This window comes from Candidozyma auris, chromosome 1, assembly GCF_003013715.1.
Source record: "Candidozyma auris chromosome 1, complete sequence".
NCBI classification, from domain to species: domain Eukaryota; kingdom Fungi; phylum Ascomycota; class Pichiomycetes; order Serinales; family Metschnikowiaceae; genus Candidozyma; species Candidozyma auris.
In genome coordinates this window covers 2,071,032-2,095,015 of record NC_072812.1, presented here as the reverse complement: position 1 = coordinate 2,095,015, position 23,984 = coordinate 2,071,032, and the positions used below count along the sequence as shown (strand labels likewise).

General features: G+C 44.2%; 15 protein-coding genes across 15 annotated transcripts; 6 read left to right on the top strand and 9 right to left on the bottom strand. All coding sequences in view use genetic code 12, as the record gives it.

The window, feature by feature from the left end:
* Nucleotides 1-110: 110 nt before the first annotated feature.
* Nucleotides 111-677, bottom strand: CJI96_0000985 (uncharacterized protein; the record flags this gene model as incomplete). The annotated part of the gene is made up of 1 exon (XM_029032342.2): nt 111-677. One exon carries the CDS (start codon nt 675-677, stop codon nt 111-113), a length of 567 nt encoding a protein of 188 aa, XP_028892657.2.
* Nucleotides 678-1,353: 676 nt separating this feature from the next.
* Nucleotides 1,354-1,875, top strand: CTR2 (low-affinity Cu transporter; the record flags this gene model as incomplete). The annotated part of the gene is made up of 2 exons (XM_029032341.2): nt 1,354-1,434; nt 1,492-1,875. The coding sequence occupies 2 exons, from the start codon at nt 1,354-1,356 to the stop codon at nt 1,873-1,875; spliced, it is 465 nt and encodes a 154-aa protein (XP_028892656.2).
* A 1,244-nt stretch (nt 1,876-3,119) lies between these two features.
* On the top strand, nt 3,120-4,400 carry CJI96_0000983 (snoRNA-binding rRNA-processing protein UTP6; the record flags this gene model as incomplete). Its single annotated transcript, XM_029032340.2, has 1 exon — nt 3,120-4,400. One exon carries the CDS (start codon nt 3,120-3,122, stop codon nt 4,398-4,400), a length of 1,281 nt encoding a protein of 426 aa, XP_028892655.2.
* Nucleotides 4,401-4,454: 54 nt separating this feature from the next.
* Nucleotides 4,455-5,303, bottom strand: CJI96_0000982 (uncharacterized protein; the record flags this gene model as incomplete). The annotated part of the gene is made up of 1 exon (XM_029032339.2): nt 4,455-5,303. The coding sequence occupies one exon, from the start codon at nt 5,301-5,303 to the stop codon at nt 4,455-4,457; it is 849 nt and encodes a 282-aa protein (XP_028892654.2).
* Nucleotides 5,304-5,489: 186 nt separating this feature from the next.
* On the bottom strand, nt 5,490-6,815 carry ADA2 (chromatin-binding transcription regulator ADA2; the record flags this gene model as incomplete). The annotated part of the gene is made up of 1 exon (XM_029032338.2): nt 5,490-6,815. The coding sequence occupies one exon, from the start codon at nt 6,813-6,815 to the stop codon at nt 5,490-5,492; it is 1,326 nt and encodes a 441-aa protein (XP_028892653.1).
* A 1,080-nt stretch (nt 6,816-7,895) lies between these two features.
* RPS17B (40S ribosomal protein eS17) lies at nt 7,896-8,564 on the top strand (the record flags this gene model as incomplete). Its single annotated transcript, XM_029032337.2, has 2 exons — nt 7,896-7,898; nt 8,154-8,564. 2 exons carry the CDS (start codon nt 7,896-7,898, stop codon nt 8,562-8,564), a joined length of 414 nt encoding a protein of 137 aa, XP_028892652.1.
* Nucleotides 8,565-8,649: 85 nt separating this feature from the next.
* Nucleotides 8,650-10,026, bottom strand: CJI96_0000979 (uncharacterized protein; the record flags this gene model as incomplete). Its single annotated transcript, XM_029032336.2, has 1 exon — nt 8,650-10,026. The coding sequence occupies one exon, from the start codon at nt 10,024-10,026 to the stop codon at nt 8,650-8,652; it is 1,377 nt and encodes a 458-aa protein (XP_028892651.2).
* An 844-nt stretch (nt 10,027-10,870) lies between these two features.
* Nucleotides 10,871-11,797, bottom strand: BIG1 (Big1p; the record flags this gene model as incomplete). The annotated part of the gene is made up of 1 exon (XM_029032335.2): nt 10,871-11,797. One exon carries the CDS (start codon nt 11,795-11,797, stop codon nt 10,871-10,873), a length of 927 nt encoding a protein of 308 aa, XP_028892650.2.
* Nucleotides 11,798-12,019: 222 nt separating this feature from the next.
* On the bottom strand, nt 12,020-13,408 carry CJI96_0000977 (aspartyl aminopeptidase; the record flags this gene model as incomplete). Its single annotated transcript, XM_029032334.2, has 1 exon — nt 12,020-13,408. The coding sequence occupies one exon, from the start codon at nt 13,406-13,408 to the stop codon at nt 12,020-12,022; it is 1,389 nt and encodes a 462-aa protein (XP_028892649.1).
* Nucleotides 13,409-13,571: 163 nt separating this feature from the next.
* RTG3 (Rtg3p) lies at nt 13,572-15,056 on the bottom strand (the record flags this gene model as incomplete). Its single annotated transcript, XM_029032333.2, has 1 exon — nt 13,572-15,056. One exon carries the CDS (start codon nt 15,054-15,056, stop codon nt 13,572-13,574), a length of 1,485 nt encoding a protein of 494 aa, XP_028892648.1.
* A 580-nt stretch (nt 15,057-15,636) lies between these two features.
* CJI96_0000975 (uncharacterized protein) lies at nt 15,637-16,947 on the bottom strand (the record flags this gene model as incomplete). Its single annotated transcript, XM_029032332.2, has 1 exon — nt 15,637-16,947. One exon carries the CDS (start codon nt 16,945-16,947, stop codon nt 15,637-15,639), a length of 1,311 nt encoding a protein of 436 aa, XP_028892647.2.
* A 174-nt stretch (nt 16,948-17,121) lies between these two features.
* Nucleotides 17,122-18,513, bottom strand: CJI96_0000974 (protein kinase RIO1; the record flags this gene model as incomplete). The annotated part of the gene is made up of 1 exon (XM_029032331.2): nt 17,122-18,513. One exon carries the CDS (start codon nt 18,511-18,513, stop codon nt 17,122-17,124), a length of 1,392 nt encoding a protein of 463 aa, XP_028892646.2.
* Nucleotides 18,514-18,632: 119 nt separating this feature from the next.
* CJI96_0000973 (uncharacterized protein) lies at nt 18,633-19,425 on the top strand (the record flags this gene model as incomplete). Its single annotated transcript, XM_029032330.2, has 2 exons — nt 18,633-18,668; nt 18,739-19,425. The coding sequence occupies 2 exons, from the start codon at nt 18,633-18,635 to the stop codon at nt 19,423-19,425; spliced, it is 723 nt and encodes a 240-aa protein (XP_028892645.1).
* Nucleotides 19,426-19,829: 404 nt separating this feature from the next.
* Nucleotides 19,830-21,776, top strand: CJI96_0000972 (TLD domain-containing protein; the record flags this gene model as incomplete). The annotated part of the gene is made up of 1 exon (XM_029032329.2): nt 19,830-21,776. One exon carries the CDS (start codon nt 19,830-19,832, stop codon nt 21,774-21,776), a length of 1,947 nt encoding a protein of 648 aa, XP_028892644.2.
* Nucleotides 21,777-21,919: 143 nt separating this feature from the next.
* Nucleotides 21,920-23,974, top strand: CJI96_0000971 (pre-rRNA-processing protein ESF1; the record flags this gene model as incomplete). The annotated part of the gene is made up of 1 exon (XM_029032328.2): nt 21,920-23,974. The coding sequence occupies one exon, from the start codon at nt 21,920-21,922 to the stop codon at nt 23,972-23,974; it is 2,055 nt and encodes a 684-aa protein (XP_028892643.2).
* Between the last annotated feature and the right edge of the window lie 10 nt (nt 23,975-23,984).

Sequence of the window (23,984 nt, the reverse complement as noted above, 5' to 3'; positions counted from 1 at the left end):
AAAAAAAAAAAATAACGTTTAATATTTGAAAATGAGTCTTTTCAATATCTATTTACACGTTCTCGTTTCGGGTTTATCGATATTTGTGATGTGGGCAACTCTCGTTTTCATCAAGCACTACTCTTTTTCACATTCTTCGACTCACCCCCCTTTGAAAAATTGCTGTCAGCGTAGATAGCTGCAGTAGTTGCTCCTAGAAGCACCACGGACGCTATCGATGTGAACGTTCTCATCTTGGCCATTCGTTGCACCTCGCTTAGCCTGGTGTCCTGTTTGAGATAGGCGTAGTAACCACCTACAGACGCCATCCAAGCGCCTAGTCCAACCTTTGTTTTGTTGTTTCGGGCTCCGGTAAGAATCTGTTCACCGGTAGACTTCTTCTTCCACTCTCTGTAGCGGTCCATCAACAATTTTTCATTCTGAGGGCTCGAGCGCATAGCTTTATCAAATTGTACCGAACCTTGGTCAGCGTAAAAAGCACAGCAACTGACTGTGGGCATGATCAAGATACATGCTTTGATGGAAGTGTTAAACTGTTTGAACCTGACTGGGTGCTTCAACTTGAGATATCCGAAAGCGCTAAGTGAGATCAAGCTGCCCACGAAAAGCCCCTTCAACCCTTCTGACGCGATATGAGACGCATGAGCTTCTCTCTCTTCCCTGTTGAGAATCTTCATTAGCCAGGTTGAAGGTGTGCAACAGTCTAGGTTATTATCAAGTAGAAGTGCGCTTTCGGATTATCCGTATACAGAGATAGCTGCGAAATACCTTCCTCACCAGAGACGGATTTGAACAGTGTAAGAATTGTCAGAGGGTATAGGCGTGTTTGACTTTACATAATTCTCCTTTCAATTGTTCTGCTTATAATCTTAAAAAAAGAAAAAATTTAGTTACTCAACACTTGAACAGCCTCATCAATGCCTTTCTTTGTCCCACAAATTACAGTATCAGGACATGGACGACGAAGAAATTTTGTCATGCCACAAGCACAAGATCCATTTGCCACACATAAAAGGAAATATTGCTATCAGTTTCAAGAGATATACTCCATCTGCTTTATTTGAAAAGTCTATCCTTCATCCGTCTTCATCCAGTCATCTGTATGTTTGCGTAGCAGCAAAGTCTTACACAGCGATCAGAATACGTACCCGTCGTTAAGTTCCAAATTGGCACTACTTAGATCCTCGTTCAATTCGAACCCCTGATTCACCCTTCAGCTCCACTTCCCCAACACTATTTAACGGTTCCCCACAATTGGAGTATATCCTTTCTCACTCCCTGCGTAATGCGTATGGTGCGCTCCTGATCTCAGACATCTACATCCACTTTCGACCTTTTATATCTCCTACACTAATGAACCACGATATGCCTGGTCATGATATGCCTGGCCATGATATGCCTGGCCATGATATGCCAGATATGTGCAATATGAACGTACGTTAAACTACAATTCTTTCACATTTTTCTTTTTCTCGAGCCTACTAACCTCAGATGATATTTACCTGGGACTGGCAGAACACATGTGTTGTGTACAAGTGGTGGCACGTCAAGACCATGCCTGTATTTTTGGCTACCATGGTGGCACTTGCTATTTTTTCGATGCTCTTTGAGTACTGTAGAGCCTGGTCTGCCGCTTGGAGGAGAAGACAGGTTGCTTCGGTCCCTATTGCAGAAAACTACACGCCTCGAAACGCTTCCGTCAGATTAAAGTCTGCTGTTATGTATGCTGGCTTGGTTGGCTATTCGTTTATGCTTATGTTGGTGTTTATGACGTATGTTGGGTGGTACATGATTGCAGTGGTTGTTGGAGCGGGTATAGGCAACTATTTGTGGACTGCTGATAGCCCGGAGACCAAGGCGTTGATATGCCACTAGAGATGCTACCAGGCAAAGGGATATTCGATTTACTGTGCAGAGTTTTTTTATACCTTCACACAGCTACTGGTGAAGATGAAGTCCTGCCTGAGTTGGAGGGCTTGCAAGTCATGCTTTTAAACACAATTTTCACTTAACATTTGCATGAAGAATAACGATTTTGAACACACGCAATTATGTGGAGTGAATACACAAGGTACAGTCACAATTGGGATCGTGAGTGCTCTCGTATGAGACCAATTAGGCTGTCAATTGTGCCACACCAGCTACATAAGTTCTATTTTATGAAGATCTAGAACCTCATAAAGTCATATAAGTACAATTTCGTGCATCAAATTGCAAAGTTCTAAAGATTTGGTGGTTTAACCCATCTAGTACGCCTTCTGCCCTCCTATTGCATTTTTCTCCCCTGGAGTTCTTTCAAACTTATTTTAAGAGTTTAACCTGTTGAAAGTGATGGATTTGAGATAGTTTTCTGGCTTTCGTGATATTGGACTATATTAGCAAAACGTCAAGGGTTGGATGCAGATGCTCCAGTGGCGCAGTGGTTAGCGCTTCGTGCTTATAGCCGTGTTACGACTCTGGTTATGCCTAAGTCACGGTCGTGTGAGGAACGCGACGGTCGTGGGTTCAAACCCCTCCTGGAGCATTTGTCCTTTTTTTTCCAATTTTGCAACAAGGAATTTATTTTTAATAGTATTAGAAGGAAGGCATGTTGAATTGATATATCATGAGTCCAAGAAGTCCAGTTTCGTGATTCTTTGGTTTCATGATCTATGACCTAGAATTCACCTTAGTAAAACGAGCCCAATTTTGGCTGCGAAAGTCAAAAGTATGAAACATCCTGACAAGAAACATGATTCTTAAAAATTTAAAACATATGAAAGGGCGCCTTCATCAATTATTCAGCTAAAAATCCAAGAGAAAAGACTACTCCACTTAAGTTCAAGGTTTGTCCCATCATTGAGGAGTATTTTTTTTTTTCACCTCTTAGTTATGAAGTCTTACATCTTCACACTGCTGACCTCTACGACAAAGCAGTCATCTACAGATTACTTAAATAGTGAACATGCCCCGATAAAGATGGATCTTAGACAACACTTTTTGGTTCCTAGGTCTTTATCGACAGTTCCCAAAATTCTAATCACGTGATTCATTTTTCGGTTCTGCTCATCTAGGGCCTCATCGCAGAGGCGATCTAAGACCATCGAAACTTATCATAGACCTCTCAACTAAATCTCATAATGTCATCGAAGATCCGATTTTATATGGAACAGTCTGTTCCTGAGCTAGAAGATCTCAAGAGAAAGGGCCTTTTTTCAGACAAGGAAATCACCATGATAATGAGAAGAAGAACCGACTTTGAGCACAGAATACAAGGCCGTGGAGCCAAACCAAGAGACTTTTTGAAGTACGCTGACTTCGAGATCAACCTTGAAAAACTCAGAATTAAAAGATACCTGAGACTCAAAGAAACCAATCATGTGGATACCTCTCCAAGTATTCTGGATTGGGCAGGGTTCAGAAAGATTGTTTTTGTCTTTGACAGAGCAGTGAAGAGATTTTCCGGAGACTTGGACATTTGGGCGAAATATTTACACTTTGTCAAGGAGAAGGACGCCATCAAGGTTGTCTACAGGGTATACGCTAAGCTCTTGCTGTTGCAACCGAGAAACGTGGATGCCTGGCTCTCGGCTGCGAAATATGAGTTCGAGACAAACTGCAACGCAAAGGGTGCAAGAGAGCTATACCAAAAAGCATTGAGACTCAATCCAGATTCGAGAATCCTTTGGCTTAGCTATGCCCAGTTCGAATTGACATATGTTTCAAAGTTGTTAGCGAGACGAAAAGTGTTGGGCTTGTTGACTGAGAAGAAACAAGAGGAGGACTTGAAGTCCCAGGCAGAGGAGCAGAATAAGCGTATACGTGAAGCACCTGACGATGGTGTGGAAGCAAATGTGGACACCATTACTCTAGCTGATGTCGAAGAGGACGATTTGAAGCTGGAGCTAGCGTCTTTGCCAGAGGCTGATATGAACGTCTTGGGGTCGCCGGAAACCAACCCTGTTTTGAAGGGTGACATTGCATTGACCGTTTTTGACTTGGCAATGTCTGAGCTTATGAAGGAAGTCAGCCAAAAATTCAAAGTCGACAAGATTTTCGAGATTGCCGAAGACTTCCTCAAAGTGTTTGACAGGTTTGAGAACTTGAATAGAGACTACCTCTACTACCACATCTTAACCTATCTACAGACGAACCACAAAGACGATATCAGAACGTCATTCATTGATATTACCCTACCACTTCGATACGTTACATTGCTGGATTCTTCTTTAGCAGAATCATTGAAGTTGTCGGTAAACAAGTTCATAGCGTACAAGCTGAAGATCAAGGACGACAACCTGAAGCAGGAACTTTCCGACAAATTCGTTACTTACTTGACAGAGAAGTATGTCAATTCAGACGACGAGAGGTCCGAGAAGACAGACGCTCTCTTGAAGGCTATCATACAAAAATGCCGTTAGCATCATTATATTTCTTATTCTCAAAGATGAAGTGGTACTATAACACATTTTGCATTAGTCTTGCTTGGCAATACTAGACTCATGGTCAACTGGACCATAACCACGCTTCTTGTACTTCATTGAATAGCCACCACACGATACACTCGAAGCCACGAGAGCAACAACAATCAAAAGGAAGATCAACGTTTTCGTAGAGATTGGAACGGAGCTCATATGAAGCTTGTAGAACCCATCATCGAAAGGAAGGCTATTGAGACCTTTTGTAAGACTACCTGATGGCTTGATGTTGTCTAGCCAACGAACGGCAAGCTCTAATGTCATTTCCTCGCCTATTATCACACGAGTCGCATTCGTACCCGACGACCAGGCTACGGCTGAGATGACAGTTTGTTTCTCAGCTTTGTTATTTGGTGGTTTCATGATGATCAAATTCATATGCTGATCAATATCAAGATGAGCATCGTGGATTTCGCCTCTGAAGTTGAAAGTCAATGGAATGAAAGCACCTCCCAGCTCCAAGTAGTTTGCCTCTGTGCTGAGAGGGATACGGCAGCTGAATGGCGAATCCTCATGAATGTACAACTGGAAAAGATGGTAGAGCTCATCCGTGAATGTAATTGTACAATTAATATCCTCTGAAACGCCGTAGTGGAAGGAGAGAGGCTGACCAGTCTCCTTGCATACTGGGAACGCTCCGTAAACGATACGGTCATTAGAGTCGAACTTATGTTCACCGTTATCGATGTTTCTCGTTATGCAATCGATAAAAACGTCTTGTCCATACGTATACGGCTGAATCTGAGGGATCTCGCCCTTTCTGTTGAGGGGATAGAATTGGCTTGGTGGGGGAGCAATGTCCGCAAGCGCGGTAACAGCTAGTATAAAGAGTGTCAGGATTTTCATATCAAAGTATGAAGAGACCAGCTTTTCTGCGATAAATTGACGAAGCAGTATTTGTTGCCAACACACGGGTGTGAGATGCAAGTATCGTGAACTTTTTTTTAGGTGCGCCCTGATTTCGCGACCTCCTCTAGCGTTCTAGCAAAACACCCAAATGACGTCAATATTGTTGTCCAGTGCATTTTTATGTTAACCCTGTGAGCACCAGCCCATCTGTACGAAAAACTCGTAAATCTTGGATGCTTTGTTGACATCAATTTTGAGGAATTGTCTCGCATCTTTCTTTTTCAACGTGCCATTGTTCTTGATAGCCTCCTTCATCAATTGATTTTTGATTGCAAGGTACGGCTTCGGTAGTATGCGAAGTGTAGAGCATAACTGTTTTTCCTCGCGTGAGAGAAGATCAAAATCTGTAGCGTGGGAGATGTCTAAAGGAGCTCTAGGGTTTGACGTATTGATCTTGGGTTTGTACTCTGGTTGAGGGGTATTGAGCTTACGAGAGCCATTGCTGACAACCAGTGCAGCGGCGGCATTTCTCGCAGCCAAGCCAGATCCGTTGCCCATTCTCTGATAATGGGCCTGTCTGATAAGTTTATCTTTTTCGAATCTGTTCCCGTCTTCGATGGTGGTGATGCCGTTTCTCCGCCAGCTTTGAAGCTGTTGGATCCTGATACGGCATCGTAGTTCAGTGAGTATGTCTTCGGAAAACTGCTGGAAGTCTTCAGGCGTCATGACGCGGATGAAGGCATTGATCTTGCGCAAGTATTCCTTTTCTTCCTTAGACTTCTTCTTGTCGTTGGATATGTTTTTTCGATACTCGAGTAAATTGTTGGCGATAAGGATACGTTTCCTTTCAGCACGAGTAGTCAACTTGGAATTGTAGATATCCAACGCAGTAAGTTTTAACTCAATGTCACCAGCAGAGTCATCTGGGTCAAAAACCATATCTTTGATGGGAACTTCGGCCTCGTTTTCCGCCTCGTGATCAAACTCAAGCCTACCAGGCATGTAGCCTTGAATTTCGTGACACAAGGGCACGGAGGCTGCTGGCTTGGCCCTTGGGGGAGGCAATGGCATATTCTTTCTTTCCTCCATACGCTTCTTCCTCTGCTGCAAGAACTCATGGGGCAGGATGTGAGAGAAATCCTTATTCATTTCGGGAAGTGGATACTCATCCGAGTCTAAGTAAATCTCCATGTAGTGCTGGGCGACCTCCTCTTTGGACCGATTACCAATGTGATCAGCGATGTCTTGCCAATTTCCAAGCCCAAACGTCTCACATCCCTGGATCAACAACAACTCTTCATCTGCTCCCCAAGTCTCTTCAAAAATCGGATAGGTGTTCTGCTCAATCACCTGGTAGTCGTGCCAGGGTTTATGGTCTAGTGTAGCAGAGCCCGAGGCGAAACAGGGCACACAGAGGTCGTAGTCGGTGCAAATAGCACACTTTATTCGTATTCTGTGAGTGCAATCCAGCGAGCAGACATCACAGTGGAACAATTTTGATCTGTCCATGATGTGGGGTGATGGAGGACGCTGATGGATCGGTTAATGTTGATACCGTGCTGTGAAGCAGAGCAGCTCTACCATGTGTGGCATCACGTGACATTATTTCGAAATAGGCGTTATTACTAGCAACACAACTGGAGTTGAATCTAAGGGTATGGTGATGTTTAGAAAGCGTTTATGGATCACTTGAAGCGAATTTGGGCAAGGTAAAGGTCCATATAGGTGAGGTAAGTGTTCTTGCTACATGTGCCCAGATTGGGAAATGAGTTGAAGAGGTATTGAATTTCAATCTTGAAATCGCGAGGCAAGACAATAAAAGTCTTAGAGTGGTTGACTATGACTACTTTTGTGAAATGAATGTGCTTGTGAGTGTTCAATCAGCTTGATGCATCAGTGTGTGAGTAATGCACTGTCTGCATAGGCACCAGAGTTGAGTAGGCCAGAGTTCAAGAGCCATAAAGCGTCTTGCCATTGAACGAATTTGATTTGTCATCGAAATAAACGTCATATGTATGATCCAATAGAGTTATGAAGTACAGAAACACTATAGGCTTGGCTACTACCTCACGTTGATTGTACTGGAGATATCAATATCTCAATATTACACGTCAATCTCATTTTGAAATGAGAAAAGGAAGCAATTGAAAAACACTAGGTAAATGTGAAGATGGGAGGACCGTGAGCTACAAAGCAACTTTCTACAGATCCAAGAACGATAGCTGCTACACTTAGTGTGCTCATATTGTATAGTGCTATTTCGCAGCCAATAAGGGAGTCAGTACAGGGTCGTCTTCTTCTACTAGCTTTGGGAAGAAAGACAAGAGATTGACTTCAGAGTTCTATTTAAGGCCAAATTCATATTTAGTAAGTTGTAAAGCAGAACCGATTTAATGCCGTTCTTGGTGTTGATTGACTGACACCTTCGTGAGGGATTGACAGTCACAGGTGCACACGTGATAGAGTTCCACCTGCACACAGAGATAAACCATACCAGATGCTCTCCACCGCACTGGAGGCCGGAAAATTTTCCTTTAGCGAAGCCCTTTATACGTTCAGCTTCTTTCTCCATACCACCAACTAAACAAAATGGTATGTTTAAATCGCCAAGTTCATCAAAAGCAGACAGCTCCTGAAATCCAAAGATTGTTATGAAATTTCAAAGAAATCTATTTCCATTTTCCTATCTTGAAATCCTTGAAAGTTACTGAATGTCATTGTCTACGAATGTTTCACCCAAATCCACAGAGTCCACCCAGAGCAATCTCATTTGACCACACTAGCTCCCCCTCTCTTTTAAATTGGATATAGTGAGCTATTCTTTATCTACAAATACTAACAATCCAGGGTCGCGTTAGAACTAAGACAGTCAAGAGAGCCTCCAAGGTGTTGATCGAGAGATACTACCCAAAGTTGACCTTGGACTTCGAGACCAACAAGAGATTGACCTCCGAGATCGCTGAGATCCAGTCCAAAAGACTCAGAAACAAGATTGCTGGTTACACCACCCACTTGATGAAGAGAATTCAGAAGGGTCCAGTCAGAGGTATCTCTTTCAAGTTGCAGGAGGAAGAGAGAGAGAGAAAGGACCAGTACGTCCCAGAGATTTCTGCTTTGGACTTGTCCCACACTGGTGGTCAGTTGGAGGTTGATGCCGAGACCGCTGACTTGGTCAAGTCCTTGGGTTTCAAGATCCCTCTTCAGACCGTTGCCATCTCTTCTCAGAGAGGCCCAAGAAGATTTGCCAAGAGAAACTAAGCGGTTTCTGCTTTGGTAAAGCTTTATTCATCATAATAAATGTATTGTATATTGTTTGCCCTGTAGAACGTTTACATTATCATCTTCAAACTCTATCAACCTCTCCATTCTTTTCATCAACTTCATCTTTCTCCTCTACTTCATCCTGGTCATCAACCAATACCGATGCATCAAAATAGAGAGAAGGATCTAGGGTGGAGATGTTGGCAGACTTAGCCTTCCCTTCCAACAAGAGCTCACTCATGACTTTCCCGCTTCCGGGTGCATTGTTAATACCCCAGCACGAATGGCCAGAGCACAAAAACAAATTATCAACATTTGTCTCCCCGATCAAGGGTCCACTAGAAGATGGCACATCCAAAACAGGTAGGTAGCATGCTTGCCTCTTCAATATCCGGCCCTTTCGTAACATGGAAGACATCTTTCCTACCTGCAGAAATAGATCGTCACATTTAGACTTCACAACCTCAACATCATCGGTGGTTTCCGGAACATCCACTGCGGAGTCTCCTTCTCCGCACACAAACACCTCATCTTTCCTGGCGTAAATCTCTGGCGAGACATACTTGTTGCCAATCTTGTATTCCGTAAAAATGGCATAGGGCGACACTCGCTGATCCTTGTAGGGAGCTATGGTAATGGAATGGGCTCTCAATCCAGAAATAGGACAATCTGGTAAAATTTTGGACGTCCATGGACCCACTGATAGGACAATTTGGTCACCTTTCAAACTCACTGGCTCATGTTTCTCTGATTTTGCACTTGTGGGCTCATACGAAATCCCCGTAGCTACGCCCGTATCCATCAGATATAGTATGTGATTAACTTTGCCTAGAATAAGCTCTAAGGCACCCTTGGAGTCTTTCACGGCTTCCTTCAAGATAAAATTCGTAAACCTGTAAGGGTGTACTTGCGCCGTGGTATCCTTACCGCCCAACGAGGAGCACAGGTTGACAAACTGCTCTGTGATCCAGTTCAAGTCGCTGGGCAATTTCTTTGAATCTCGCTGCTTTGTCACTTTTGATGTTTTCTTAGGTGGTAACTCTGTTCCTGGCAGTGCCTTTTCCGTAACCTGGTGCTCGGATTCCGCGTCTGATTCCTCTTCTGCGTGAAATTCTGTAAGATCACCTTCAATTGATACTGTTGTCAACCGTCTATAGTCCCAGTTGTTTTCACCATCGTATAAATCCGAAAGTTCTTGATGCAATTGGAAAGAGAGCGGCACCAACTGCTGGGGGAAGGCCCATAACGCCAATAGTCCACCGGCTTTGCCACTGGCACCACCAGCAACACGCTTGCTCTCAACCAAAGAGATATGATACTTTTCGGGATCAAACTGAGGATGTTTCACTAGGTAGTAAGCGGTGCACACCCCGATGATACCAGCACCTATGATGATGATATGTTTCTTACCCTGGTGACGGCCGGAGGGCTCCGAGGAGAAGGTCAAGTATTCAGACATGATGGTGATTTATGTGTTGACTCGGTAAGGACCCTTTGCTTCAGAAGAAAGAAGTTGTAAGTGCTATTGTTTAATAGTCAGTAGTTGACTAAGACACTTTAAAAAGAGTGCACTCTTTTGCGTGAGAGAAATGTAACTTCTGCAGGTTCAACAGCAACAGTTTGACAAATGGATATCCCTGAAAATAAGCGGCGCTTATGCAGTGAATGCAAAAAAAATATTTATAGGCACCAGCAACAAGACTAAATAAACGTCTGATTTCGTTTTCTTCTCACTTTTCTTCCTTTTCGAGAAAATTTCTACAATCCAGCGTCGTTGAGCCTTCCTCTTTGGTTGCAAATTCGCGATTTGGAAAGGGAGGGAACAAATGGGCCATAGGCGAAAAAAACAGCTGATTTCTCCTGTCTCATGTAGTCTCATGTAGGCGCCATGCGGGAAATTGGTCTGTGTTAAAGTGAGGGTATAACACGATATGGACATCGTGCCATATCAAGTTTGATGTTGAAGATCTGTTTCACGTAAAAAAATTTTGCGCAGAGCGTTGTGCTGAAGCTGTTTCTGGTAAAATCTGCAATACGGGTCCTGAAAGATTCTGTATTGCAGTAAGCACTTTGCAACCGTGCGCTTTCAGGGGTCATTTTTTACAACACATTTCTGTTATCCAACCATTGTAGATTTACACCAGCCTTTCTATTGGACATTGAAGCAGGTCAAATAAAAACACTCATAGCCACGTAGAGTTGCTTGAAGGAAACTTGATCTGCAAAGAGTAACACGAATGAGTGGGATCTTGTACCACAAAATCAATTGAGCCTTAATGACGACCACGTTCAAATCGTCTACCTTAGCTCAGCTTTACTTTCTTCCTGCCAAAGAGTCTTTTGGCGACCCCTAGGGTCTTCACAGCAAACAACGACAAAATCATCACCGCTATCGTACTCACCAATCTCTCATTCTGACTCCAGAGCTCGTAGTCGAACAAATGGATCTGGTCTTTCTTTCTTCTCTCCAAATAAAGCGCCATGGGGTCTTTATCCTCATTCCATTGTGGCGCACTCAATCCTTTCAATCTTACGTGCCTCTCAACTTCTTCGTCGCGACGTGGATCGTTTACTATACTGTAAAACAATTTAAATCCCTGTGGACTGTTTTCTAAAGCCACCTCTGGTATTGGGTGAGTCGGGCTTGTGACACTTGAAGTGATCAAAAACGAGTAGTATGGCGATGGTATTCTCTTTAATACCTTGTCAATGAGCTCGTCAGCAGCACGAATGGCGGCATCTCTCTCAGTGCCTGGAGGCGGGAGCGGATTCATTTCGACCCTGATAATGCGTTTTCTTGTATCCACATACTCAGCGAAAACGTCATCCTCCTCAGCTAAAGAGATCGTTTCGGCAGAACAAGTCCTCGTAATGTAAGCCTCTAAAAACAGAAGATCAAGTGTGCCCTCCACCCACGGCATTCCTACTAGGGTGCTCAGCATGTGCATGTACTTGACCAAATTGGGCCAAAGCGATTGTTTCCTGTCGAGCATGTCGATATTCTCGAGCCCTGGAATATTGATAATGAGGTAAGCGTCAGATGAGCATTCAGTGATTGCTTTCTTCAACATATTGGTGACGTTTTGTGGACCTTGATACTGAATGTAAGGGTACTTGACTTCTTCTCTGAGTCCAGGCACCAAGGTGTGAGACCCGAAAATGACAGGGACAGCACGTAAACCAAACACCGGAAGGACAAATAAAGCTAGAGCTATAAGTCTAAAATCCATTTCCGTGAGGGCCAGAGTAGGTAAAAGTAGGATCGAAGAGCTAAGAAAACTGGAGCTATATATGTCGCGCCTGCACCAACCCTGGCTGTGCTAGACTAACGAAGGCTGGCTACAACCTCAGTAAGAAGATTTTCATTATAAATTCAAAAGCGATCTGCTCTATATAACTGTCCTTTCATTCGGTGCTTGCCACCTTTTACCCTAATTGTATAGCACAACTTCTTAATCGCACTCAATCTTTGCATCTTCAGCGACAAATCTCGAGAGAAACTCCTGAAACAATATTGTCAAACGCTCGATATCGTGTGATCCACCAGTCTCTCTAATGGAATGCATGGATAATTGTGGATTACCCAAGTCAAGTGTTCTCAATCCCAACTTAGCAGAGAGCATGGGCCCAATGGTGGATCCGCATGGGGAGTCGTTTCTCACCACGAACAATTGCAACGGAACACGAGCCTTCTCTGCAATGGACTTGATGAGAACAATGCCTCTTGAGTTGGTGGCATACCTTTGATTGGCGTTGATCTTGATAACAGGTCCTTTATTCACCTCAGGTTTGTTGGCCTTTTCGTAGAATCTCTCGTAGTTGGGATGGATGCCGTGCGCCTGATCCGAGGAGAGCAAAAATGAACGGCCACACATACGAGGGAACTCGCCACTTTCGTTGGCCGAAAGACGAGAGAGTACGTCTGGTAAGAACGACGAGTCAGCACCTTGGGCTGACACAGAGCCTATCTCCTCATGATCGAACAAGGAGATCATGGCTACACCATTATTGCTTGGGTGAGCATCTGCGAGAGCTTCTGCGGCAGCAAAACAAGACGTCAAGTTGTCCTGACGAGGACCAAAGATGAACTCATCGTGCAAACCACCCAATGTGGCTGGCTGGTAGTCACCGAGCACTAATTCAAAATCCTCAATTTGCTTGGGCTCAACGTTTAGCTCACTGGCAATAAGCTTAACGAGAGATTCATTGTGACGCTCCACAACGTGCTTCACAGCATTGAAAGCATCCTCAGGGAATTGTAAAGCAGGATCATCGGCGCATGAGTGTCCAAATTGCTCTTGGCCAGCAATTGGAAGCAACTCTGTCTCACGATTGAACTCAAACTTGGTGTTAGCTTCTCTGTTCAAGTGAATTGCCAACGTAGGGATTCTCATCAATGGCTTGTTCAAGTGCAATAACTTGGGAACAAAGTCGCCATTCTCGTCACGAATGTACACTCTGCCGGCAACAGACAAGTCACGGTCAAACCAAGAATGGGCAATAAGTCCACCATATGTTTCCACGCCTATCTCGATGAATCCCTGGTTTGTCTTCTTCGATATGGGCTTAATTCTGAGACATGGCGAGTCAGTGTGAGCACCAATAATTGCCACAGGGCTACCTGGCTTGTAGTCAATGCCTGTGGTGAAGGCTATTAACGAGGAGCCATTTCTAGTCACCACGTAACTCGAGTCGGGTTTGATGTTCCAAGCGTCCTTCTCCTTCAACACCTCGAAACCCTTCTTCACAAGCATGGACTTGACATTGTGAACAGCATGGTATGGCGATGGAGATGTGTTCACAAAATCAACAAAGCGCTGGGCAGGTTCAAGGTTGGTCATTGGGAAAGAATTAGGTGACGTTTGAGACTAACTTCCGTCTTGGTGGGTGAGAAAGGCTATTTCTCCACACAGGAGGGAGCCATTCGCGCGAAAGGCTTCCCTCTCGATATGATGCGTTATGTGAGCCACTCTTATCTGTAGCACCAATTGTAAGTAAAAAGCATTAAAATTGATTTGTATCGGTGATGACTTCAGAGAAGAAGTCATCAGGGTTGAATTGAGAATCTTGAGTGGGTGAGCTTATCTGTTCAGGGAAGACAGCTGAATTGTTTAAAGTTGAGTCAGGGTCCTCTGTTTTCAAATTTCCGAGACCTTTTTCAAGCTCGGCTATTTCTCGTTCGAGCTCCTCACGCCTCTGTCTCTGGCGATCTGCGACTTTTTGCAAATGAATGATGTAGTCAACCGAGGTCAGAAGGATTGTGGCTTTATTGGGCTTCAGTTCTCTCACTTTAACCGTGGATAGTAGTTCTTTGATTTCTGCTGAGTTTTGGTGAGGCTGTTTCAGTAAGCTTTGCACAGCGCAGACGTGAGGATTGAGGAGAGATGGAGGAACAAGAAAGCCAAGTTCTTTGATCTTCTCTTTAATCAAATCACGTCGTCTGCGCTCGACTGCATTGTGAAACTCTCTTCTACGTTTGGCTTTTTCTTCCTGGGTCAACTGCTTAGAGGAGGTGGGATAAGGTTCTGGTTTCTTGGAATTGCTGGGGGCCGATGTACCCAAATACAGTTGTTGTGGAGGGGATAGGGTGTTCTCAATCGATTGTTGCTGCTGTCGTTGGGCTTGTGAGTCGTTGAAGGAAACCTGGTTGAAATTGACGGCGGTAGGGATGCTCTTACTTAAGTTCAAATTAAGTGGGGGTGGAGGGGAATTGGGATGAGATGAGCCGGAGTAGGGAGACCTAAGGGTATCGAAATTGCCTTCAAAAGCTTTGGATTGGGGAGATAAGAATGCGTTCGTTTGAGGGGACATATAAGGGTCACCCAGCGGAGGCATACTCACAGAGCCATGCCTCGAAAGTTCAGGGCTGAAAGTGTTTTGAAACGAGCCCGGCAAGCTATCCTCAGCGATTGCTGAGAGCTGGTTATAATGATTTGTCCTTGTGTTGGGAGAAAAATATTGAGCCGAGGAGAAGATGTTGACTCCCGAATTGTTCATATTATTGTCTGGCGAGACTAATTGGTCCAAGTTGGTGAAATTATCACTCATGTTGAATTGCAAAGGGTCCAGGCCGAATCCTGCGGTCAAGTCGGTACCATTGTGGTTGGCGCCACCGAGGTTCCCACCCTGTGAGTTATATCTTGGTGATACTGGCTGCTGATTAGGAGAGGATAAGAATTCAAAGGTGCTGAAGTACGGGTCATTGGGCGCCAACTCCAGCAGATGTGATTGCGCTACTCCTTGGTTCGAGCCTTGGAAGTTCGATGGAGACGCCACCGCTGGCGAGGAATACTCGTCTCCAAATTGCTGGTTGAGGTCTAGAGTGAAGTGCGCTTGCGGGTCTGTGTCACCAGTTTGTGGATTGAACTCATCCTGGCTGTTTTCATTTTGAAACAGTGACCGGCCTCCAAAAGTGTCATAATTTTTGTACTTGGGCACGTCGCTTTGCCCCGAGTCCTCGAGAGGGCTGTCTCTCAAGAAGTCTTCCATACTTCAATTCAAATCGAAATGATACAGTTGTCTAATTGGCCAATGGCTCCGATAGGTGAGTCCTCTTATATAAGTGTCCGTGTGTGCTCGAGGCGTAGCAAGAATGGGGTCTGGCTTATTATTAGAAATGGCACCGCTTTATGTATACTCAAACAATTGTGGGTCCTGGGGTTAAGATGTAGGTACCGAGACAGGACCCCGGATTGAGGGGGTTACCCGGTCGCGCATACATTGTGCAAGGAGGAAGCCAAATTTGGGGCATCAAACGCTCGGAAAACAACTTGAGGTTTTAAGGAGTTCCGATGCGGCAATTCTCTTAGGAGTCTTCTACAAAGATAGTCATTCCGACTCCTCTTGCCTATCTTGATTGGGAGCTTTCTGCCTCGAAGGTCACCTGACCTCCATGTGGCTGGCTTTCGTCTACAGGAATGGTTGCAAAAAAACGGCAGGAGAGATTCTAAAAAGGAACCCCATTCAGATAACCGAAGAGACAGAAAAACGATTTACACCATTTGATTACACCAATTGAGTTCTTTTTTTTTTTTTTCAATAACATGCAAAACAAACAATATTATTATTGCTACTCCTCGTCAGCGTAGAGTTTGATCCAGAGACGAGACAACATCAGTTTCCTACGAGGTTGCTTGTCTGGAGTTTCCTCTTTCTTCTTTTCAGTCGTGCCACTTATGGTCTCTTCGAGCCCCTGATCCTTAGAATTTCCTTGTTTGGGTGTCACGTCCCCAGATGGTGCGTCCTTCTTCTCGACTTCCACGGAAACCATAGACTTTCCGATATCCTCATATGATTCATTTGGAAGGATGGATTGCTTGGTTGATGCGCTGGCCACTGACTTGACGTACGACTCGTCAAACTCGGAGAATTTAGAGTCTCCGAATAGACGCATCAAAACCTCTCCACGCTCCTCGAACAATTTCGAGTTCATAATCAAGCAAGTGTTTTTTCCCCGAGCTTCAACCTTGACGTTACCGTAGTCCACTGTAGTGGTGCTCTCTGATTTGTGCAATTTCTCCTGAGTCGTATCGTCGCCCACGCCATCGCTGTTGTTTTCACTGCCGAGAGATTCCATATCACCGTCTGAACCTGCGGGGGATTTAGGAGAGCTCTTTTTGGTAATCCTCCTTCCAAACAAACTTCTAGCCTTCTTAGTGCACTTGCCTTTGTAAATCCGGTTCCTCGTGAGCATATAACTTTTTTTGGGATCCTCGTCAGAAACGGCACAGGAGGGGAAGTACGGTTCATTCCTTTTGAATGGACAAAGGATGTAAGGTCGATCCTCCTCGAGAATCGAGTTTTGGAAGCTGTCGAGCGACACGAGGTCCAATCTTGGTGTGTCCGCTGCATCCAAAAAGTAATCTTGATCAAAGGAGAAACTGAGCAGTCTCTCAAGCATGCCGGGGTCTTCAGCCTCGGAACTCGAAGATTGACTGCTTCTCTCTTGTCGCTTACTGAATACTCCAAGTGGAGGTGGCGAATTAGAGACGTTGTAGCCTGGGTTGTCGGTCTTGACAAGGTCAATGTGACTATCTGGCCCCGAAGGCTTCTCGTTCGCTGTAGTTTCATTCTTATCTTCGGTGTTTGCTTGAGTCTTTTGTGTCTCGTTGTTACGTCTGTTGAAGAGCTTGCCCAATTTGCTCTCAATTTGCACGTTATTGTCCAAGCTTGAAGCATCGCCACTTTTCCTGGACGGGGTTCGACCAAGTCTCTTGAGGGAGTTCAACCCACCTGAGTCATTTGGGTTCATAAACGGTCCTTCTGGATTCTTGACACTGGACGATTTAGACGACTCTTCCAGATCTTCTTCAGAAAAACTTTTGGCGGTTTCTGATTTTTTGGCCTTAAAAAGCGATCGATTTTTGAATATCTTTGCCATGATGATTTGGATTGAGTAAAGAAAAGTGAATTAGAATTGAAGCAGAAGAACTCGTCCTTATAAATTGCCACAAAAATATTGCAAAACAAGATACGAATTTCCATTTCGATGAGTTTGCGTTCGAGTTACTCACTATAAATATAATACATGCAAATGGGCTATTCTCAAACTTTCCTAGTTATTCTTTCGTTTGTTTACCAACTTCTTCTTTACGTGTTTTTTCATTTTACTCTTGCGTTTCTCTGCCTTGGCTTCCTTTGCCGCTTGTTTTCTAGCTTTTTTTTCCTCTTTGTCTTCAAACTTTTTCCCCTTCATCTCCCTTGTTTTTCTCATCTTCTTCTTGTCTTCGCCTTCGTCTTCTTCGTCGGAGGATGATTCGTCGGAATCTTCTTCCTCTGATGAGTATTCCGACTCTTCTTCTGATTCTTCCTCATTTTTAGGTACTAGATCAATGAGCGTGTCCACTTTACCTTCCTGAAATTTCTCGAAATCCCGCTCATCGAGATTATTCAAGGACCTCACCAAGTGTAATGACCTGAAGATCTCATCGTCTACATTGGCATCTTCGAGTTCGTTCTTTAGAGGGAAGCCATTCAAGTAGTCGCGTAATTGCAAATCGTCCTCGCTCTCCATATTTAAATCGGGCTCGGTGATGAATTTGAATAGAAGTCTTTCAGGATAAACGTTTATCTTTTTCCTAGAGAAAAAGTCATTTACATTTCTGATGTCCATCCTTAAGAAGTCAAGGGCCATAGGGTGTTCTGGCTCGACGGACTGGGACACATCAATAATATAAAGTTTATCATTGTGGACGATGGAGTTGTACTCACTCAAATCTGCATGCACAAGTCGACACCTTTGATACATTCTCCTCATGTAGATGAGCATCTGTTGGTAATAAAACACGATCTCATCGACATCTTTGAAAGGATGATCTTTAAGTTTAGGAGACGGCTGGGCATTGCCTTTAGTCAAATATTCCATCACTAAAACGTGAGAGCGAAGCTCGATGGGTTCTGGACATGGAATTCCATTTGAGTGTAGTCTTTTCAAATTTCTGAATTCCTTTTCAGCCCAAACCTTCACCATCTTTCTTGGATTGCTCTGGTTCTTGGTATTGCGAAATCTGAACTCTCCGTCCACGTAGCGCTCTCTATCTTTAAATACCAAGATCGAGGTCTTGTAAATTTTCACAGCGTACTCCCTATCGGTCACTGAAGGGTCTTCATGGTCACCATGGTAGACATTGGCTTCTTTACCAGTGGAGATGCAGCCGTTGATTCGTGATATAATTCCCTTATTTATGATCTTGCCAAGGAATCTAAGCGTTCTAGGATCCAAAACTTGTTCAACCGTAGCTCTATTAGCCTTATCCTTTGTCGTCTTAGGTCCCTTCTTCAAGGGCTCGGTATTGATCACCAGGGTATATTTTTCCACTATCTCACCTCTATCGGTAATGGTCCTTGTGTTCGACAAGTTTTCTCCCTCGATATCACTATCACTATCTGAATCCGACAGACTTAGAGCCAAATGGCTCATATTTTGTTCAAGGTCTCTATCTGCCATATTCCTGGTTGCAATCCGCTTGTGTTAGGGTCTTACTTTTTTATGCGAAGACCATGTATCTAGCGATGCGCATTCAATACAACATCTGATAACACTCTACATTGTACAAAGCATAGATCATGGACCCAAAACTACTCGACCGGGTACTACCAGGGGTATGTTGAAACTCAAAGAAGCTCAAAGCTTGATTTCTGCCAATATCTTTATTTTATTTACTAACCATAGAAATTTGTTTTCGTGATCCCTCTTTATATTGGGGTTGAGCTTATCCTCGCAGTAGCCATATTAAACAAGGCTGGTGGAGCTTACGGTGTGTTATCGATATTGACAGGACATCATTTGAACTTTTGGCAATGGCTCTTCAATTTATTACAGTTCCTAACACTCCCATTTTACATCTCGGCTCTTTCGAATATTCTCAATCGAGCCACCAACGTGAGAAAGACCAGCTTGGCATGTCTAATTTATTTGATCGATACGGTCATTGGGTTGCTCTACACAATTTACTTTGTATACTTCTGGTTCAGCAGAGTCGACAATAACCCTACGGGCTACGGAGACGGAATGGCTTCCTCCGAATCCCAATCCTACTCTTCTTATATGCGCAGGTCATCAAGTTCAACGCCAAAAGAGACGGAAGATTTGTCCCAGTCTGCGTCACCTCAGAGAGAACTCTTTTTGACGGTAAGTGGGATTATCGTCACAAACGCTATCAGGTTGTACTTTGCATTAGTGTTCCTTTCCTTTACTAGGCAGCTCTTGAAGCAGTCTGCCCTCAATCAGAAATATCACGGTGCCGACTCTTTGGACGAGGAAGTATTGCATCCTACCAGTGTTATGGGCAGAATTAAAAAATTTGTTTATGACCTTGAAATGAGAGCCAAGCATTTCATGATCGAGTTTTTCAGCTAGATTGACATTTCATCATTATCCACATAGCCCGAAGCAATTTGATAATGCTGCCATAGCATCACCGTCTTTAATGTAACAATTTTTAGTATATGAACATGTAGTTTACAATTTATCGTTGCTCATTGAACCTAACGTATTTTGCACGGTTGATGCGAAATCTGTTAAGAAACGCAAGAAGCTCTTGGAATCGAATTATTCTCACAATGCACCAATAATATGAAAAAATGATTTCAAACTTGCTAATTACCAATATCACAGAGCAAGGAATTTCTTTTCCTCTCCTCAAGTAAGGATTTGCTATTCTCAGTATGCCGGTGTTAAAGCTCAGCGCCTAGTCTCCTTTGGTGTCACCTTTCGCAATCTCACTCTACCACTCCACTTCTTCATCAAGATTCACTGTGAGCATGGGCCAGACGTTTAGCCAAGACAACACCGATGAAGCGGCAAAAGTTCTCGTACTAGAGCTGTTCACAAAGGAAAAAATCACGAGATTCTTTCAATTGCGATGTGTGCATCTCCTCTCCCCTGAGGAGCTCTCCACATTAACCTCGAGTCTCGATCTCACATCTGCCAATGATCGAGAAACCGCAATTTCGTATGCCCAAGTGGCGCATCTCCTTCATTTGGCCAATGATGTGACAGAGTTGAGTACGAGCTGCAATGAAGCGATCAAGCTTTTGGCAGACACATTCACTGTTCTAGGGAGTTTACCGTTCCTTCGAGACTCGGTTGAAAATGTCGAGTGGCCATTGACCTTGAAGGGGTTGCTCATCGCATCTGCTGTTTTCCTGGGGAGAATAAGACGTCTTCTTGGCCACAAGTATGATTACTTGAAACTTCTATATATTGCCTTTGCTGCAAGTTCAAGTAGGGCCAATCCGCCACCAGTGGAGAAGTCCGAATCTGATCCTGAGAAAAGTTCGAGTCCATCTGGTGATGACGAGTTTGTGGTGGAAGCAGTGAGGCCGCCACCTGATCGTGAGGACGAGCTTGATGACACACTTACAGCACGAAGGATCAAGTGGGACACGTGTGCTACGATTAAGTCTTACGATGAGATAGATATCAATAGTTTGCAATTGAAGGCCTCCGATTTTGCTAAAATATTGGCTATTTTATTGATAGTGGGGTCTGTTCCCAAGAAATCTCACAGGGACATGCAAGCACAAGTGCAGCAAAGTTTGAAAGAGAAGTGGACCTCTTTTGAAGAGGCAGCATATTCAGTGTTAAAATACTTTGACCTCGAAGTCGACAAGATCAACGCCAAGCAGATCTCAGTATCGTATGAAGCATTCAGAGCGGGCTGTAAAAATGGTATCGGAAGTTTTATTATTGATACCCTAGCTAAGCTCGTAAACGGGAGTATTTTTTCCTCTATAACCTCCGATGGTAATGCGGAGGCGGGAGACAAACCTCCCAGCACCGAGGAGTCTCCTAAGTCCCCATCAAAAACACGCACACTGAGAAAATTTGAAGAATCAAGACTTATAAACGAACCGTCAATTGCCTTGATATCTCTAGCGCTTCGCAATGCTGGCACCCGACACACGGTGGATACAGCCAATCTAGTCCAGCTCTACAACGGCTCCCAGAGTGGTTTTTCGATTAGATCGCTCGAGCAGAAGATTTTCAAGTGGCATGCACCTACTGTCTTCCTCGTTTCGGGCAAACGACTTAAGCAAAAAACAATCAACACCAATCGAAGATACCAGCAATTTGATCAGGAGTACCCGAGATACTTTCTCGCCAACGAGAACTCTCAAAAAGATTGGCAGGCCAATCACGATGTTCTCACATACGCGGTGTTTGTTCATCTGCCCTGGAAAAGCTCGAACAAAAAGAACTTCGGCGACGAAGAGGCGGTCGTCATTAGCCTTCTGCCGCACTTCGACTACTACAAGACCAAGCCAGACCCTGTTTTGCAAGGCAAGCTGACATACTTTAGCAATTTGGGAATGGGCATTGGGTTTGGAAACGATCAACCCGTGAACAAAAACACCATACGCAAATATCTACCAGGAAATGTATCTCTTACAATTGAGGCTAACCTCGAATTTGCGATATTCAGGCATATCAGCAACGGGGGTCCTCACACAACAACTTATTTTGAGAAGTCAACACAAGAAAGGCTTCACGATGAGGACTTTGAGGATAGATTCATGATAACGGATATCGAGGTTTGGGGGGTAGGCTCCAACAAGGAGTTGGATGAACAGCGAAAACAATGGGAGTGGGAAGAGAAACAAGCAAAAGCACGACAAAGCGTCAATCTTAGGAACACTGGCGAAGAACGTGCGTTCCTCGAGATGGCGGGTTTAGTAGGAAACCACGGATCAGGTGGCTCCATCTGATTTATTATGGATTCGGATAGTTATATAGGAAAGGAAAAATGGCTGCAAATTGTCTACGGTTACACCCACACACCATGCAAGATGAGCATCGCAAAATACTAGGACCGGAAAGCGACACTTTAAAATTATAAAGGATAGCAAGCATGGCGAAAAAGGAAAAGTCAAAAAAGCAGTCTTCTGCTTTAAACGATCCAAGATTTGCCTTGGCTCAAACAGATGCCAGATTCCAGCTCCCTAGCTTGAAAAGAAACAAAGTTAAGGTTGATGACCGATTCAGCAAGGAAGAACTCAAGAAGTTGAATGTTACGGCCACCGGCAGAAAAGTCAAAGTTGACAGATACGGCAGACCGGTAAGAGATGACAGTAACAAGGACTTTGATAAGTATTTCGAGGAGGAAAACGCCAGTGAAAGTGGCAGTGAAGCCAGCAGCGAATCTGAAGAAAGTTCGGACTTCGATGATTCGGAACTGGAGGAGGAAGTGATGGCGAAGAAAAAAACGCCAAAGAGCATCGTAAAGCAGCCAAAGAATACCAAAGGAGACGCAGAGGAGGAAAGCTCTGGTCTGGACACTGCAGTGGAGGATGAGCCTGGCTTTGTGGACAAGGCCAGAGGTGAGGGATTGAGCTCTTCATCGGATGAGGACTCGGATTCCGACGAGGAACTTGAGGATGAGGAGTCTGAGATTGAGCTCGAGGAAGAAAAACCCGAAGAAGGTGATCCCACGCTGACCTTTGCTGTGGTGAACATGGATTGGGACAACATTCGTGCAGTTGACTTGATGGCTACGTTTGTTTCATTCGTTCCCAAGGGTGGCTCGATTAAGCTGGTGACAATCTACCCCTCAGAGTATGGTAAAGAACAGATGCAAAAGGAGGAAGTGGAGGGCCCTCCAAAGGAGCTTTTTGCAAAGAAGAAAAAGAAGGTAGAATCGGACTCAGACTCAGACTCTGAGGAAGAACTCGACTTGAAAAACGCGGACGATCTTGAAAAGGCGGCCAGGAAGATTTACGAGGAAGACGACGGTGAAGAGGATTACGACTCGAAGGCATTGAGGAGATATCAACTTCAGAGATTGAGATACTACTACGCTGTCGTCAGGTGTGACAGTGTTGCAACCGCCAAAAACATATACGACAACTGTGATGGTTCGGAATACGAATCCACGGCCAACACTTTCGATCTTAGGTACGTTCCTGAAGACATGGATTTTGACGACCAAGATGTCAAGGATCAATGTGATAAAATTCCTGCTTCTTACAGACCAGATTCGACGTTCGTCACTGATGCGCTTCAGCATTCTAAGGTCAAGCTCACATGGGACCAGACCCCAAAGGAGAGAACGACCCTCTCCTCCAGACTGTTTTCGCAAAAAGAAATTGATGATATGGACTTCAAAGCATACTTGGCTTCAGACACTGACGATTCTGAAGCTGAACAAGCAGAGCTGCTCAAGGATAAATATAAAAATCTTTTAGGCGGGAAGTTCTCCTTCGATAAAGGTAAGGAGGACGATGAGGATGATGTCGATATGGAAATCACGTTTAATCCAGGGCTTGATGAGACGAAGGCTGATAAAGTGCCCGAGGAGCCAAAGGAAGAGACAACTATAGACGCTTACAAGAGAAAAGAGAAGGAGCGTCGTGCTCGCAGGCTAGAAAAGTTCAAGGAGAAGCAATCCGAAAACGAGGCGGAAAAGGAAGACAAATTGGGTAAGAAGGACAAGAAGGGTAAAAATGATAGAAAGAAGAAACTGGCTCAGGACGTTGACGAGAAGAGCAAGGCTGAGCTTGAATTGCTTTTGATGGACGAAGATAACGAGACGGCGAAGCAGGATCACTTTGACATGAGAGACATTGTCAAGGCCGAGAAAGATAGAAAAAAGAAAAAGAAAAAGAATAAGGGCAAGAAGTATGACGAGGATATGATTCAAGATAGTTTTACTCCTGACTTGAACGACGATAGATTCAAGGAAGTCTTCGAAAGCCATGATTATGCAATTGATCCCACAAGCTCTGAGTTTAAGAAAACCGAATTGATGAAGAAAATTCTTGATGAAAGGTCAAAACGACTGAGGAGAGAAGGAGAAGATGATCGCCATGCTAAGAAGACAAAGAGGTCCAAGGCATCTGTATCATCGAATGACAATTCTCTGGAGTTGAACAACTTAGTGAAGAAGTTGAAAAACAAAAAGCATTAATATAGGCATA